Source organism: Diceros bicornis, chromosome 7 (genome assembly GCF_020826845.1).
Source record: "Diceros bicornis minor isolate mBicDic1 chromosome 7, mDicBic1.mat.cur, whole genome shotgun sequence".
Classification (NCBI taxonomy): Eukaryota; Metazoa; Chordata; class Mammalia; order Perissodactyla; family Rhinocerotidae; genus Diceros; species Diceros bicornis.
This window is the reverse complement of record NC_080746.1, coordinates 28,563,462-28,581,113: the sequence shown is the minus strand read 5'-3', so window position 1 is coordinate 28,581,113 and position 17,652 is coordinate 28,563,462. Positions and strand designations below refer to the sequence as shown.

The following is a 17,652-nucleotide window of genomic DNA, read 5'->3' as shown; positions in this document are numbered from 1 at the left end:
AGTATTCTACAAGGAAAAAAATACAGTGACAGAAAACAGGATGGATGTGTGTGTGCGTGTGTGTATGAGTGTGTCTGTCTGTGTTTGAGTGTGTACAAAACTAATCAGAAAACCCATTCTCTCCCAATATTAAGTTGGAGAGTTCATGCATGAAGAAGCATAGGCATAAAGCAACAAGGAATGGAAGCAAGTTTTAGAACATTTTTATTTCTCCCACTGGGCACAGCAGACTCACACCTAATAAATATAGTACAGTGAATGGAAAAGAGTCAAGTGGACTTCAAGGACTTGCAGTCAGGGTAACATCAGGACTTCCACACAGACAGCCTCCTCTCATGAAAGATAGGTTCTAGAGTTCTCTGCAAAAGCAAATCTCTTCAAATGTTGGATCACCATTTATTTGGAGAGTTCAACTAGACCCGTACCCAACTTAGCCACTGAATGAGAGAAAGAATAATTGGCTAAGGATGTAGACATTAGCAACAATGATTATATTTGTCATATTTTGATAGGGTTTGAAGGGTGGGTCTATGCATCTGATATCTGAACCTCCTATTGCTTCCTTTCTAGGAAAAAAATTTTTTTCTGGCATTCAGATCTGTTTCTTTCTCCCTTCACCCTTTTAAAAAATTCTCATTGGCATGTGAGCAAGTCGTTGTTCCAAAATGAACCAGTAGATAGGGCATTTGAGAAATATGTCAATCTCACTCTGAAACACACAGATGCTGACGGTAATATAAAATTGACCCTCACAACTGCCCTTCTACTCCCTTCTCCTCTACCATCTCCAACATTTTTAAATAGCTGTTTCTTTATTTTGAGGAAAGAAGTCACCGGACACTGATAGCAATGGCATGTGACCTACTGAGCATAAACTCAGGGGAGCTAACAAGGCATCCTCAGGAAAAAGGGGAAGAAAATCCACAAATAATTAAAATTACAAACAGTGAAGCCTCAAATACCTTCTACCACACAACCAACAAGATTATTTTGAACTCAAAAGATACAACCATAGGATGTGGCTCCAAGTCACCCCCTTTATTCTGTCCCTATTAGGGCAATAATGGCCTGGGATATAGTCATCCCAAAGGAGCCACTTCCAGGATCACTCTTTCCACAAAATCAGCCTGCAGAGCTCACTGAGCCCAGATCAACGATCCTGAGGGTGTGCAATTCAGTCTCCTTTAGGCACAACTTTGGTGTGCCCAGCAATCACCTGGTGTTCTGTTTAAAACATAGGGTCCAGGGGGGCCGGCCCAGTGGCGTAGTGGTTAAGTTTGCACACTCTGCTTTGGCAGCCCGGGGTTCTAGAGTTGGGATCCTAGGCAGGGACCTATGCACCGCTCATCAAGCCGTGCTATGGTAGCGTCCCATATGCAAAATAGAGGAAGATGGGCACAGATGTTAGCTCAGGGCTAATCTTCCTCAGCAAAAAGAGGAGGATTGGCAATGGATGTTAGCTCAGAGCCAATTTTCCTCACAAAAAAAAAAAAGAAAAGAAAAATCTCAAGCTGGTGAGAAGTTAAAAAAAATATATATATAGAGAGAGAGAGTCCAGGCCCCTCCTTAGAGCTATCAAACCAAACCTTGTGTGGAAGAGGCCCAGAAATCTGCATTCTAACCATTTTCTCCAGGTATTTCTTATGTCCACTGACATTTGATAACCACTAGCTTAAATGAAGAACTATTTAATAAGCCTCAAAAAAGGCTGTACAGGAAGTGATTTCTCACTGTTCTATTTATAAGACTGCTCACTTTCTCAATTCCCCACAACAGCCCCAACAAATCTCCAGGCGTCAGAGATATTTCCAGCTCCCCTACTTCCTGAATCACTGTAGACTGGAATTTTCAATTTTATGAGGTGCTCTGAGTTTACAGCACATAATTCTAGGTCTTCAGATCCTGTCCTGAAGTGATATTTGAGGAGCAAGATTATGTCATTCCGTCTCCTAGCAGTGCATTTTTGGCAACAGTAGCCCACTTGCTGACAAACATTTCTCTCTCATTTGAAAGAGAATTATACAGAAAATACAAGCAGACTTATACTGGAGACTGGAGGAGAGTCGTCACATTTACCTAACTTCTTAAAATATAAATGGGCCACTTAACGAGTTCCAGGAGGAGGATACTATTCCATCTGCTCTCTTTTAACACAACTTCATTCTGAAGTTTTGCTTTAAATGGCAGGTGTAAGCAAAATCCAAACAGCTTTGCACACTTGAAAGTATCTCTCGTAGGCTGGGTACAAAATTTAAGTATTTTGTTTGACAGAACCAAATATAATACAAAAAACATCAAACACAAAAGAAATAATGTAATTGGACAATTAAACAAGAACATCCATTCATTTATTCTGAGCATTTTATTGAACATCCATTAGGTACCAGGTATTATGCTAAATACGAGATAAATATAAGAGTATTGAGGGTAGAGTCAGAATTTAAACAGAGGAACTTTGAATTTTGAGCTATATCACTGGTTCATGCATCAAACAAGGGCCTGCAAAGAAAACCCAGTCACCAGATAGCCCTTGCAAATGTTCTCTATGCTTATGCCACCTAACTTTTTTTCTCCCTAGATGTGTATGAAATTCCAAAAGGGATAATTATATCTTCTTGTGAACTCATGGTGAACAATGTATATATCTAGAGATAATGCATTTATTTTTCTATCATATTCAATAAAATATGTATTTTTTTATTTTACCTTCAGCTCCATGTGATAGAGGCAACAAAACAAAGGTGAATGAAAACATCAATAATGATGTAGTGGGAAAAAAACATAATAGCACTCAAGTACTCTTCCCACACATCTCAGAGTCCTTCAAGGTGATAAATTATATACTAAAAGGGAATATATAATTACTTCTCAACTCTACCTACAAACTAATAAGCATTTATGTCATTTCCCATTGTCAAAACTCATCTTTAAAATGAAGGCCTAACAATTGAGCTGTAGACAAACAAGAATAGAGGGTTGTACACTAACCATAAATACTATTAGCTGGGTAATTGTTGCATCTCACAGACTAAACCTTTGAACACATGGACAAATTAGTTTGAATGCAATGGATGGGGAACACTTGAAATTCTCAGGCAAATGACATAAGCAGTTTCTCTTTCACCTATCTAACTTTTTTTGCTCATTTAAAAGTAATTTATTGTGAAATACCCACATTCTACCAAATGTATATGTCCTTGTATTTTTATAGAATTTATAAAAGTGGTCTCCATACTGCCACATAGCATTCAGTAGTTTGATAGAAATGTTTGAATCCGCAGTGATTAATATGCTTGTGTACACACGAGCCATAGCCAGGGAGCCAGAAAGGGAATCCAGTTTTAATTTTTTTAATAGATTGGCTGGGCAATGCCAACAAAATAAACTCCTTCTTATCACTTTTTTTTTTAGGCACATGACATCAGTTAACCTACGAACTCTTTCTATAAGGCTAATAGCAAGTAAATTATTGAGGAAAAAAAGAAAAATTTTAGATCATTTGGAGGCATTCAAATTTGGTTGAAATTAATGAATCTCAGCCTGAAACTATCATTAACTGAGTTCAAGGAGTTTTACAAAGAATATCACTCCTCTTTCACAACAAATCTATATGGTAGTCATTATACCTACTTCACAAAATAGGAAACTAAGGCTCTGAGAAGGTAGAGTTTGCTTTCCCAGGGTCACACCCTTAGTAAGGGGCTCAGCAGGGAGTTCTTCTAGTTTACGTCCGTCAAACTCCAAATTCTTGTTCTTACTACTCTGCTCTGTTGTTTCTCAATGATTAGGGGTGAGGTAGAGAAAAGCAATAGATGGCCATTAAATTCTGATTTCAGAGTATAATATCTAATTTCTACAAATGTGAAAACATTATAAAATATATTTTGTCTAATTTTCTAATTTTAATGAATCTGTGGCTTAAAACTTTATTAGCCAAATTGAGCCCCAAATTTTAAAAACTTCATAAACATCAAATATCCTACCTCACAAATATATTTTATATATTTTTCATCATTTACATGTTAGTTACACTCATACTTTCGGAGGTTTTTCTTAAGGGTTTACACACATCAGAGAGTTTATTTTATTTAATATCAAGAAAGGTTAAACATATTTTTTTATGTCCTTTCACTTTTTCCTAGGTACGTATCAATATAACTTCTTTTCCAAAAATACTGAAAGAATTTTTGCTTTTTCGCTACTTGAATCCAGGCTTCCCTCCCATTTTCTTTCCTCCCTGTCCTCTCAGTTTCTTGGACTATTCCCTACATCAGTAGCTTTCCTTCTTTTATTTGCCATCCTTCCAGTTCTGTTACTTTTCTTCCTGCTGTTCTCCTCTCTATAGCTTCTGAAGCCTTCAAAGCCATCTGCAATGTTGTAATAGCCAGTAGTTCCCTGACAAGAAACCTAGGGAAGCCTTGCCCTTGAGTCAGTCTCCTGGAATATCTTCACTGAAGGGCTGACATTAACCAACCCAAAACCGACATCAAAATGATAGGATTCTACCCAACTCTCATTTATAAGGGTAAAATAGAAATAAATGCATTACTAAATTCACCCTTGATGTAAAATCCCCAGCTGTTTCTCCATATGTGCTCCCAAGCAAATTATTTCAAAATAAATAACGTAATAAGTGATTTTTTCATCTTCAGCCAGGTCTTTAGGATTATTTTTACTGTTATGGCTGCACCCCAGAGATTCACAGTGAACAAAACTATCCAAAGTGGACAATAAATAAAACTTCCCCTAGACATCTCCAAGACAATCGGAGATATTTTCCCTCAATACAGTTTCCTTAAAACAAAGGCTATAATTAAAGAAGTTTCATGAGGTCAAAGACTGGGACTGCTTTGTTTGGCATTTGTACTGCCAGTGCTTTGCACAATACTTGCCACATAGTAGATCCTCAAAGATTTTTTAATAATTGGGTGGAATAATAGTACTTGGATGCCCCTACTTAAGAAAGTAATCTTCTTTCCTCAAAGTTTTAAAACTCATGACATGTGCTTGCTTTTCTTTCACAGGCCATTATGAGAGTTTACTGAAAGCTTGACAATACAATATATGTCTTCGCAGAATCCCAAGACCAGGAGGGACCCTAAGTATAATACCTTACAGATGAGAAGGATCCTAAAGAGTTAAAGTAATGTGCACAGAGATACACAAGTATTTAGTTGTCCAAGGCAGAATGAATGAGAACTAGGTCTCCTGAATTCTGGAATTTTTTCAATTTCATCAATTCAATTTACTTTTATTATTAAAATTGTATATAATCTGTATAGCCAACATCAATGCATCTAAAAATGGCTATTAAAATATCAAAAACCTGACTTTGAATATCCCATTCATCAAATAACTAGTGTAATTACTTGGCAATATCCTAGTATTTATTAAATTCATTTCCATTTTCCTACTTGCAAATTATTCTGAATAAAGAACAAATCTCCAGTGATTGCGACAACATTCCATGAGACCACTAAGAAGACAGCAGCTTCCATTGCAAGTACAGTTTCTCCTTAAATACACTGTGACGAATGCAAGAAGGTTCACAAGAGTCAACAACTAGAAATTCCCATCTAAGAATGCTCCGGTAATGGCTATTTTGAGAAATTTATTTTTTTTAAAAAGTTATTTGGCTCTAGTGACAGAGAATAGACATGACATAATTCATGTCCCCAAGTGTTCCAAGAAGTTTAGAATAATGACAACATAGGAGAATGAAACTACTCGAACTTTTTGAAGAAGTGTTCTAGATTGTCAAATAAAAGAAAATGGGGGTGGAGACCACAGAAATAAGTCACTGCTTTGAAATATAATCTGTTTTCTTTGTGTTACCAAGTCTATTGGTGATATGGTTAGCCAATGAGAATTTGTTTATAGGTGCCTTAGGACGTTGAAAATTTTTACACTATATTCACCCTGTATATTCTCAGCATTCCAGCTGAAAGACCTTTCTAAAGTAGAAAAGAATTGCAGCATGGAAGTACATATAACTGTTGCATATATTTGATCATCGCAATTATTTTCAAATTTCTTATCTTGAAAACCATTATCTGGGTACATGCTTTTTATCCAGCAAAAAGCAAGAGTCATTCAAGTTTGGGTTATAAAGGTAAAAATCAGAGACTTTTCCCTCCCTTTTATTCTGGTAGTAAAGACTTGAGTTCAGTTTATTTTATCTACCCCTCACATAAGATGTTGAGAATAGTCTAAGGTTAAATTGGCATTACCAGAGTCAATGCTATTACTTTTTAGAAATTTGCAAACTCTGATTCTTAGGCAAAAAGAAAGCTCCAGGATTATAAAAACAATTCCTCCAAAAACTAATTATTATCTTTAGTAAAATCATTGTATCAGATATGAATCTGTTGTACTGAAGAATTAGTATATTACACAAATGTTGCTTTAGATACTGACACAAAACTATAAATGCACAGGATTACTGGACTCCTTTTATAAAGGTTTATGTTCAACAATTTGCAACATCAAACAGTTCCTAAGATTATGCTTCCTGGGAAATATTTGTAGTAAAGAACAGCAAACAGTAGCCAACTCATTCTGAGTTTTGTTTCTAGGTTATCAACGGAAAAGTGGCAGAAAGGTAAATTAAAGGGAAAATACACAAGAAGAGGAAGATGACCGAAGAGTAGTTTCATTGATAAAAGAGAAGGTCATTCTTTATTAATGCAATGGCCACAAGGATATTTGTAAGACCGCCTGGTACCAGTACCCAGTCACTCAGGATCCCGCTCCTTCTCAGGCCCCTCCTGCTATCAACTGCAAGAGTACTTTCAAAAGGGAGACTCAAGAATAGTCAAACAAGACCAATGTTCAAATTCATTTTGGAAATTTTAAAGAAATAAAAGTCCCAGGGGTGGGTAGGGAAAAGTGCTGTCAGGAATTGACATCCTTGTACCCAAGATCAAGGTGAGAATAAAAGGTGGATGGAGGTTTGACACTGACTCTCCTTCTCCTTCTGCCCAGTGGAGTAGATTCCTTCAGAACAGACCTCTTCCAGTTAGAGAAAGACTGGGACAAGCTCTGGCATTCCTGCAAACGGTGAAAGTCAAGGGTAGCTGAAGTACCTGAGCAGGAGTGAGGCAGAAGTGCTCTGGAAAGATACCCAGAACCAGGCGGACACCTGGAACTGCTGATACAGACATCCCTGAAAAAGCACAAGTTTAGAGAGGACCAGGAAGGCATTTATTCATTCAACAGATATTTCTGAAGGTCCTCATATAAGGAAGGAACGAAAAAATGAGGGAGAAAGCACTGAAGAATCCAGGGAAAAGCGAGTGAAGGATGAGGTACGGGTGCAAGAAATACCAGAGAGATTTAGAAAACCAGACACCAAGTCTACCCAGAGAAGAAGGTTGAGCCAATAAATACCCAGCGAATAAAAAAAAGGCCATGAGGCGGGGAGGAAATAAGAGGTTAGAGGTTTCTTCATCAGAAGGCAACTCAAAAAAGTATCTGACAGCCAGTTCCTTAAGATTTGAGAAAAGAGATGCAACATAGAATGCAGATAGCCTGTGGAATTCAAAGATGTCAGAGAAGGTCACGCTAAGACCAAGAGAGTGTGGGAAAAAAGAGGAAGAGTTTCCTGGAAGGGGTAGGGGCTCCTTTGGGATGCTAGAGAACAGAGATGAAAGACACGGAAATGGGAATTGCAGAACACAGCGCCTGGGAAAGTTTGGGGGAAAGAAAACAGGTGGGTGTGAAGGAGCACTGGGGCGTCAGGGTGACCGCGACGAGGGAGGGAGCAAGGCCGGAGGTGGGCAGACAGGCCCCCGAAGCAGGAGATCCCGGAAGAGTGAAGTCTGACTCCTTACCCGTGCTCTAATGCCCCCTTCCGCCAGAGCCCCCGGGGTCCGGGTCTCAAGCGCCCGGCGCCCCGGGAACCCCAAGCCGGGCGGGGCGAGGCCGGGCTGCCCCCCAGCGGTCGGGCTCCGCGCGCGCGCCCCGCCTCGCCCGGCGCCAACTTTCCCGATGCCCAGCTCTCTCCCGAGCGCGGGCCCTCCTCCGCCCCCGCTCACCGAGGGTGCCGTCAGGCGGCTGATGCTCTCGCCCAACGAGTCCAGGTTGACCCGCCTCCGGCGCTGCGCCCTCCTGGCCCCGGCCGTGGCGGCGGCGGCGGCGGCGGCGGAGACAGCCGGGGCCGGGGCGGCGGCGGCGGCCGCGCGGGGCTCCGGCGGCCCGGGCGGGCTCCGGCTGCCGTTCCAGCAGAGCCTAGACAGGGGGCACTCCCCCTCCTCCTCGGGGCTGGTCTCCAGGTAGTCGGAGCCCAGGGAGCTGAAGGACTCGGACGAAATCTTCCTTCGAGACATGCTGCTGGCGGCGCTGCGGCGGCCGAGGCGGCGGCAGCGGGGACGCGGGCGGCGGCGGCGGCGGCGGGACCGGGGAGCGGCGGCGTTAGGCGCGTCGGGGCCGCGGGGCGCTGCGGTCGCGCTCGGCCGGGAGGGGGTCCCCGGAGCCACGGAGCCCCCAGAGCCGGCTGCTCATGGCGGGAACTTGGGGCGCCGCCGCACCGTGGGGCCCGGGCTCGGCGGCGGCGCCGGGCTGGGCTGGGGGCCGCCGCCGCCTCTGCTGCTGCTCGCGCGGCGCCGCCTCAGCGCCCGCCTCGGCGCATCGCCGTGCGCCGCGCTCCCGCTCGCGGGGAGGCTGGAGTGTGTGACCGCCGGAGGCCGGGCGGGGAGGGCTGCGGCCCGTGCGCTCGGGGAGGCAGAGGCTTCTGCCGCCTGCGCGCCTATCTCGCCCCCTTCCCCTGTCTCCTCCCGCCCCTCCCCTCCCCTCCCCTCCCGCCTCTCTCCCCTTGCTGCCCGCCTCCTCCTTCTCCCTTTATCCCCCAGCCCCCCCCCCATGCTCTCCCTCCGCCGGTATCACGTGTCGCCGTCATACTCTTTGGGAGTCTCTGCCTCGCCTGTCGCCACGTTTCGGGAGCAACGAGGACACTTCGTTGCCGTCCTCTACGCGCCCTCCTCGCTCCCACCGTCCCCTCCGAGGAGGAGGAGTGCTCCATAGCTCGGATCAGACGAAAGGCCCCAACCCCAAACGCCCTACCCCTCGTCCGCGGGAGAGGCAGCTGGGGAGCAGTCGGGCCCCGGCGGGTGCTGGAAGGGAGAGGGGCGCGCGGCCAGGGGCGGAAGACCTCCCTGTGAGCCTCCTCGGGGAAGCCAGAGAGCTCGAAGTGGGGGACGAGGGTCCATATTTGTCCTTTGCCCGCCTTCCTCCGACTTTATTTAGTAAGTTCTGAGGCGCAGGGGAAATGTCGAGCGGTCCAGCCCGCCCATTCCAGAGGAGACGCTTACAAGGGAGGGGAAGGGGCAACATATTGGCACCCATCCTGCTGGAGCTGCTCGTGGGGACGAATGTTCTCCGCCTCGGGGTCGAGGCCGCGTGGGCTCCGAGCGAGCCCAGAGCCGGGCGGCAGGGAATGAGGACAGCGTCTGCTCGGGCGAGAGCCCTGTTGCTGAGCGTCAGCCCGGCTGGGCGCGCGGGGCTCCTGGCTCCCGCCGGCTCCGCACTAGTGCTGGACAGCTCCGCGTGCCACCTGCAGCCGCGTTTGCCGGCGTCGCGAACTGGGGGACAGTTCCTCTGCAGACTCCACTACCTAGGACCCGGCTGGGGGAAGACCGGAGAGTGAGCACATGTCCTTCATTCTCTAGGCTCTTTACGCCAGATATGCGATCTGTTTGCACTTGGCTGCAAATTCTGCTCGGAAAGCTAAGGGGAGTGGGGAAGAAAGGCTTTTCAAAGCCCAGGAACGCTCGCCACAGCGCGAGCTTCTCTCTCGCTGAGAGTTTTGCGGTGGAGCTGCTTCATTCCAGAGCTTGCCTCAGGGCAAACCAGCAGCCGCTCTCAGCGCCCAGCCCCACTGCGCTTCCTGTACCTCCAGAAAAGCCTGGGACTTGTTCTGACATTAGACTAAGGGATGGGAAGAAGGGGCAAATAAAGAGTATCCCAGAAGAGGAGTCACAGGCTGCACTTCCCCCTGCAGCAAAGCCGATGAGCACTCTCCCCGCGTTTCCCTTCCGCGGAAAGAAAAGTTCAGGGGCTCTGGCTTTAGCTCCCCAAGGATACAGAAGCCAAAGCGTCTTTTTAAGGGACTGGTCCCTCCAAGGCGAAGGCAGATGGGTTTGTGGATTGTGTTTATTTAAAAAAAAAAAACAACAACAAAACAAACCTTTGCTGTACCCCAGCCCCAATTTGCTTTTAACTCTAAATCTTCCTGGTTGTTTGTGAGGACCCAAATAAATATAAACGCTGTTTGAGGTTTCCTTTTATATTTTGGAAAACTCTACTAAATTGATTCAGAGATATGCCTAATTCTCAGATTTTATGTAGGCATCTAAGATACGAAAAGTGTGTGCTATCACTCACATGCTCCCGTTTAAAAATATATTCTTTCTCAACCTGCTGAGTAAGTTGCTAACTGCATAGTTTCTCCTCTTAGCAGAGGAAATTCAGGCCTCTCTTTTAAAATAATAATGTTTATTACTATTATTATTATTATTTTGATTGTGTGGTGTATCTACTGTTGATTTCCTCATTACTGCACTTCTAATTCTATATGCATAACTCTATATGCATTTGTTTCCACTGGAAATTAGACACAAATTATACTTTTTATCATAAAGAATAGTCATCAATTCTGCTAAAAAGTTTCACTGGCCTTTTTTTCCCTCAAATACAATGGATGGCTCCTTTGAAAATTACATTACTCCACATTTGGGGAAACTGTTTAATATTCTTGCTGTGCAGTATCGATCATAGCCTAATAAGTTGGAGTTCTTCATCCTCATCTTTAATAATGGTGATGTAATTGTCAAGTTCTTTAGAGTCATACAGTTTTAGAACTTCTATTAAGGATACTAAAGCATATCCCCTTCACATTATTTTAATAAACTCCTGCTGCGTGCATGCATACACACACACGCACACACACACACACAGAGGGTTCTATTATATTAATGGTAAATAACCTTTGCCATTGAACTTAAAACCATAACTTTTACTAATCATTCCAAATCTTGTTTGTCTCAAAGTCAAAATGACTGAGTGCAAAGCAATGAGTATCATTTGTTTCTAAAATTGAGAAGAGGCCCAAGAATCTTCCTGTTTACGCTGGAAGTTTATTGCCAGAAAGAATTCTAAACCTATGGGACATTTTTCCTTCGTGTGAACCATTTGAATCAAAGACTCTTTACAGAATCTGGCCAGATAAAGTGGTCTTACAATTTTCCATTTGAATTAGCCTGCCTTTGATCGTGATTTTCCCACTGATTTTTAAACTATAAGCAAATGGAGGCCTAGACATTGACAGTACATCATCTGTATTACTTTTAAGGGTTTCCTTTGTATTTCTGTTCAGAAGCAGGGTTCAAAAGCTCTCAATATGAAGAGTGCTGTGTTCTATACTACTTGAATTAACATTTTTAAGAGGACCTAATAGGTTTAAATAACCTATTCTCTGTAAAAAATTTTTAAAAGCCTTAGAGCTAGTAAAAGGAATCCAAACACTTTAGGAAAGAGTAGTCCACTGAAAATGAAGAGTTTGTGCTCTGATTTTAGAAACAGAAACTTGCACAGACTCATCCTCACAAATTCAGCCTTGCTGGATATATTGTGTTTCAATAAATTCCTCAAAGCCCAGTCCTCTACTGGAAAAGCAAAAGGCAGAAATGTACTTGGTGTGTTTGTGAAGTCGGTGAGGGCACCTGAGGGCTCACTTCACGTTGATCAAGAGCTGGGAAGGACTCCTTAAGAAAGCAGATTCTCCACCTTAATTAAGATGGTGACTATTTCCCCTTTAAACATACAACAACTATTGTTGTACATGCCTTACCTTCATATACAGTATTGCTATTTGTAAACTCCTTTCACTTACCCTGCCTCATTTAATTTGATTTTCATCCTCCCCACAGAATTGGTTAAAGAAAAATCACCTCTGTCGAATTCAAATAAAAACTACAATCAGTCTCCACTCCCCAAATTCTTTGCATTTTAGAGCTCTCAACTCTTTCCTAATTTCTTTTCATCCATCTAAGTCTCTAGCAAGACAACCTGCAACATCTGCCTAAGGATTCCCTGGAGCAGAGCTCTTGCCTGATATCAGAAGACTAGGAAATCTCTCCCTGTAGTCAATCTTTACATAAATCTGGCAACTCACAGGAACTGTGCACGTAACATTAAAGCAAATTCTCTAAAGAAATATAGATGCTGGTGAATTCTTAACTACGCCAAATTTTTCTGGATCCCTAACCTAGAAAATTACACGCGCACACACACATACACACACATTCCTCACCTGCAGGTTAACCCTATGTCCATGTTCCCTGAATGAGATATGTCTATACCGCCCACTTTCTCATACTCTCTTTTTTAAAGAGGGCCAACATACTTCCTCAGTGAAAGATAGTGAACAAATAAGAGTGGAGACACTGTGCTTCATATTCTTGCATAATTTTGTAAGTAAAATTAAATATTAAAGATAATATCAAAATGTGAAGAACCAGCTGCTTTATTCATATACAAAGGGACACGTGGATGGCAATGCAACCCATCTACCTATGGTTCTGTTTCATCACAAAACCATCCTGAAGGGATAGGGTACTTGTTGCTCAAAAGAAGAAGAAGGGGGATGAGGCCGGGAGGAAATAAAGGAAAGCAATAAAGTCAATGCAGCACTTAGTAGAATTTGTACCAGAAAGATACTTACGAGTTATGAGTGGGATGACTGCCTCGTTTTGATGCCACCATATCCAAGAAAGCACGAAAGAGGAAAAATAATCAGTGTCTTTTGGTGCCTCTGGCAGAAAACACTCTCTTCCTTAAGTGGCTTTAAGTGGCTTTGCACTCTTGACCATGCACTGCAGAAATCCATCCTCCTCTGAGGAGAGACCCTAAAGTCAATGCCTCCTACAATTCCCAGCCTTTTTGTCTTCAGCATCATTAGCTCTGTACACACTTGTGGTTGGCATTCTTTCTCAGGTACTAAATGCACACTATATGAGAAGATTGTTGTGCCTTTCTCTACATGTTTTTGGAGACCACAATATTGCCCTTATATGTCTAGTAAGAGCAATATTTTGTCAATAAGTGATTCGACTGTGTCTACAGTAGTCTTTAATCATTTTCTTAAATACTTCTTTCCACCTTGTACCCAAACCTTTGCTTTCTAAATCTATGTAAGAAAAGGTGAATTAACATTTGCTGAGAATCTACTATGGAGCAGGGTCTGTTTGCTTGTTGCTTCATTTAATCTTTACAATGTGTTTTCCCAATTTTACAGATATAAAAACTCTTGCACAGAGATTTTAAATATCTTCCCCAAGGTCATGGAGCTGATACACATTAGTCAGAATTCTAGTCCTTACAATCCTAAGCCCATGCTATCTCCATTGAAACACAGTTCCTGCTTGTCCCTGGTAATTGTCCTCAAATGTCCTAAAAACAGAGAAAAACAAATCTGATGAATTAAAATCACAATGTGAGTGGTTTATTGCATTACCAATAAACATTACATACACAATTAACATGTTGGAACTATTCCCTGGAACACAATGTCATGAAAAGCACTGATCTGTGCAGAAGCTCTACTTTCTAGTAGCTACTCTGCTAATAACTAGCTATGTGACCAAAAGCAAGTTGCTTAATCTCTCTGGACACAGACCCCTCACCTCTAAATTAAAAGGGCTGGGTTAAATCTCTAGGGTGTCATCAATGCCCAATATTTTATAATTTTTCTATTTGAGGAGTTACTCCTTTTCTTTTTAGACATATCTTGTGCCTAGAAAAATTTCCCCTCACACATCTTAAGGCCAGCTTCTCTTTTTCCTCCCTATCTTATCCTCTCTGAGAATGCAGTTCTCCTGCAAACCCCTCCATATATGAAGCTGCCATGAACACTGCCCACGGAATTAAATGGATAAAAAAGAAAAATTTCGACTCAATTGTATTTGGTTAGATGTTCACCATCTCTCTGTCTTTTCATAACCTAATTCTTCTGTCTGCTTTATTATATTATAGAAAGGAATCATATCCTCCTGTCTGCAACTTATTAGGTTTGACAGTTAACAATAATAAGTATGAATTATCAATGAGTGTCTTGATATAACCTTGTTAATGTTAATAGACATTTACTTAAATATGTCCAATTTGTCATGAATATGCAATCTGTTATTTAATTATTATTTTAAAATAATGAATTTATTTTAAAAAAATCCAATGTTAATGTAAATACTAGAATTCTTAAAAGTGTTAACTTTAAGAATGAAATGTTGTGCCCTTGTCACAATATAAAATAAACATTAGCAAAATGTTACCAATAATGATTAAATGTCAGTCTACTTAGATCCCTTAAAATAATAGGAAAAAATTTCTGTTTAAGAAATTAAGAAACAAATCATAATTTACACTCATGCTATAATCATTTCTGGAAAATATTTCAAGGTGGATATTGAAATGAGTGACAAGAGCAATGAATAGATTAACTCAAGCCTAAAACTAAGTTAGTGTTAAAATAATGCTAAAACATTTCTCCACCAAAAGATGTGAAACTTTTAAAATGAAAGATATGTTTACTTATTTCTATCAGTTCTCCTTATAGTGAGCAAAATAAGCATTAATTCCACTTTGGTGTACAAAAATGGACAGGCATCTGTACTACCACAGTGAACTAAAATAAAAATATTCCATTTCTCTAATTCACATGGGGTCTTATTAGGGCCACATAGGTAGATGAATCCTTGTTTCCAGATGAGCAGCATGTAGCTATGTAGACAGTCATTCCAAAGCCCAAGTCCTCTGCCCCAAGACCCAACAAGCAACTCGGTGTTTCCCTACAGGTTATGCAGATGTAAACTGGATCTATGTCTGCTCAATCCAATAAAGTCTTTGCACTTCTATCTCAGAGGAGAAAATTCCCAAATTTTCTTGGTTTTCAGATATTCTAAGTAATTTTTAACAGCACCCTACACCAAAAGAACTACCTAACAATTCAATTTATAAGGTAGTTTTGCCCAAACAATTTAATAAGCATTTATATCCCAACAACTTAGTAGCATTTGAAAATACAATATATGTAAAGTGGGGAAAATAATATTTTATTTCATTCTTAAATAATTGTAATTATTTAATTAATTATTTTAACTAATTAATTAATGATGTTGGGCGCTGCACAGCTTCTCAAACCTTAGGATAAGATTAGACATTGCCACCCTGATTTTCTGTTCCACGTTGATTTTCCCATGGTTCTTGCTTTTCATCATAATAACTTCCAAAAACTCACCTTCGCAAATGTATGAAGTGATTGAAATAATGTAGCATGATCCAGTGTTAAAACTATAAAGTACCTCAAGCTAATAGTTTGCTCAGTTTTCAACCGATGCTATCGCCGTGTTTACCTCAAATTTTTAAAATATCCCTCCACACCCCTATGCATTCCCTACAGCATCCCAGGATCCATTGGTACCTGGTTTGGGAATTGCGACCCTGTTGCTCAGCCTTCCCCAAGTTCTCAGAAAACAAAAGATAAGATAAAACTGTCTTTTATCTTGATTATGGACTCTAAATGAGTAAATAGACAATAAGAGCTTACAAATGTAAAATAAAAATTATGCATCTTAATGTCCTTTTCTGCTATAATAAATTTGTGTACAGAGTATTACCTAAAGTGTGATTTATATGTAGTGCATTAATCTATAATTTAAAAATTTATAATGTTTCAACTTATTAATTGTTTATCAACTAAGCTTTGAATACATAATAAAAAAGAAAATAATTAGAAAGACACATAAAATACTGCTTTTGATATTTCTTATACATAGAATCTTTTTAGGGCTGGCCCCGTGGCTTGGTGGTTAAGTGCGTGCGCTCCACTACTGGCGGCCAGAGTTCACATCCCGGGCGCACACCGACACACTGCTTCTCCAGCCATGCTGAGGCCGCATCCCACATGCAGCAACTAAAAGGATGTGCAGCTATGACATACAACTATCTACTGGGGCTTTGGGGGAAAGATGAATAAATAAAAATTTAAAAAAAAAGAATCTTTATCATGGGCTCTATATGCTGATAGTTTAGCAGAACAATATTATCTCATGAAATATTTTTTAAAGATTTTTTATATTTTTTAAAAAACTGACCCTGAAATCTTGGTAACTATTCTTTGTTTGAAAAGAACAGGAAAGGCAAGAGTAGGGCTCATTATTCCCTATAATTTCTACTGTTGAGTAAGGGAAAGAAAGGCACTTGATTGCATTTGTTGATAGAGAAATGAAGGCATCCAAAGATTGAGGGATCTGTCCATGGTCCAATGGCACATAGTTAATCACAGGCAGAGCTCTTAGCCCTGCAAAATCTCATTTCATAGTTCTATTGTAGAAGGCCCTCCCTAAGAAAGACTATCCCTTGGGGTGGGAAAAAACGTCTAGCTTTTGAGTTGTTTTCTTAGGTAGTAAGAATAGGTGTGCATTAATCCAGTTACACACCCCTGGCATGGCTGAGTTAACTTATCCATATCCATTCATCTCAACACACACTTGAGTAACTGAAAGTTTAGTGGACATTATAGGCCAGTGGACATTATAAAGACAAGATATGGTCTCTGCCTTTGGAGAATGTACACTCTAATAAGCATAGGAAAAGTTAAATAATATCAAAAGTTTAATGGCCATGCAAAATAGTACCAGATCAGATGTCATAAGGAAAATAAGTATTATAATATTTTAAGAAAAATATGAACACTAGCTATTTCCTTATGAAGGGAATGGGACTTGAACTGGCCTATGAAGAATGGATAAAATTTGAGTATATGGAAGTGAATGAATTGGGCATGGAGAAGACAGAAAGTATGTTGTGTTTGGAAATACTGGGTGTGCCATCCAAACTTGATCAGAGAATGCATATTTAGGAATGGTGAAAAATAGAATTAAAAAAAAACAGTTTTGGAAAGGCCTTACTATGGACTTTCTCTGGCAGTCATTGAAAAAAAATCATTTTAACTTTTTGACCTGGGAAATGACATGAAGAGAGTGTTGTACAGATCAAGAAAAGCTACCCAGGGCCAGCCGGTGGGTTGGCCGTTAAGTGCGCGTGCTCCGCTACTGGCGGCCTGGGGTTGGGATCCCAGGCGCGCACCGACGCACCGCTTCTCCCGCCATGCTAGGGCCGCATCCCACATACAGCAACTAGAAGGATGTGCAGCTATGACATACAACTATCTACTGGGGCTTTGGGGAAGAAAAAAAGGAGGAGGATTGGCAATAGATGTTAGCTCAGAGCCGGTCTTCCTCAGCAAAAAGAGGAGGATTAACACGGATGTTAGCACAGGGCTGATCTCCCTCACAAAAAAAAAAAAAAAAGAAAAGCTACCCATTCATCCACACACTCCATTATACCCAAGAACATAAACCAACAGAGCAGACGGCCTCAGGTGTTCAGGAAATCAGTTGCATACCATTAACACTAAGATATGTGGCCTCTTCGTGATTTCCCCTCCTCCACATACACACACACAACCATTTTCTATATTATTCAAATTTGGGGCATACCTGTTATATATTATCTGCCTGTGACATTGTCCAAGAATATAATCCAAGTCAATAAAGTACATCCCCTCCCTATTTTAGCTCCCTATTATCTAAAATGGCC

The 17,652-nt window shown here is 41.3% G+C and overlaps 1 protein-coding gene across 1 annotated transcript in view; it reads right to left on the bottom strand.

Moving 5' to 3' along the window:
- Nucleotides 1-8,626, bottom strand: part of GUCY1A2 (guanylate cyclase 1 soluble subunit alpha 2) — a 274,966-nt gene extending 266,340 nt beyond the window's left edge. Inside the window, exon 1 of the mRNA XM_058545304.1 lies at nucleotides 8,037-8,626. Within this exon, the coding sequence (XP_058401287.1) occupies nucleotides 8,037-8,327 (291 nt within the window). The 5' untranslated portion in view covers nucleotides 8,328-8,626. The remainder of the gene's footprint in view (nucleotides 1-8,036) is intronic.
- Nucleotides 8,627-17,652: the final 9,026 nt, after the last annotated feature.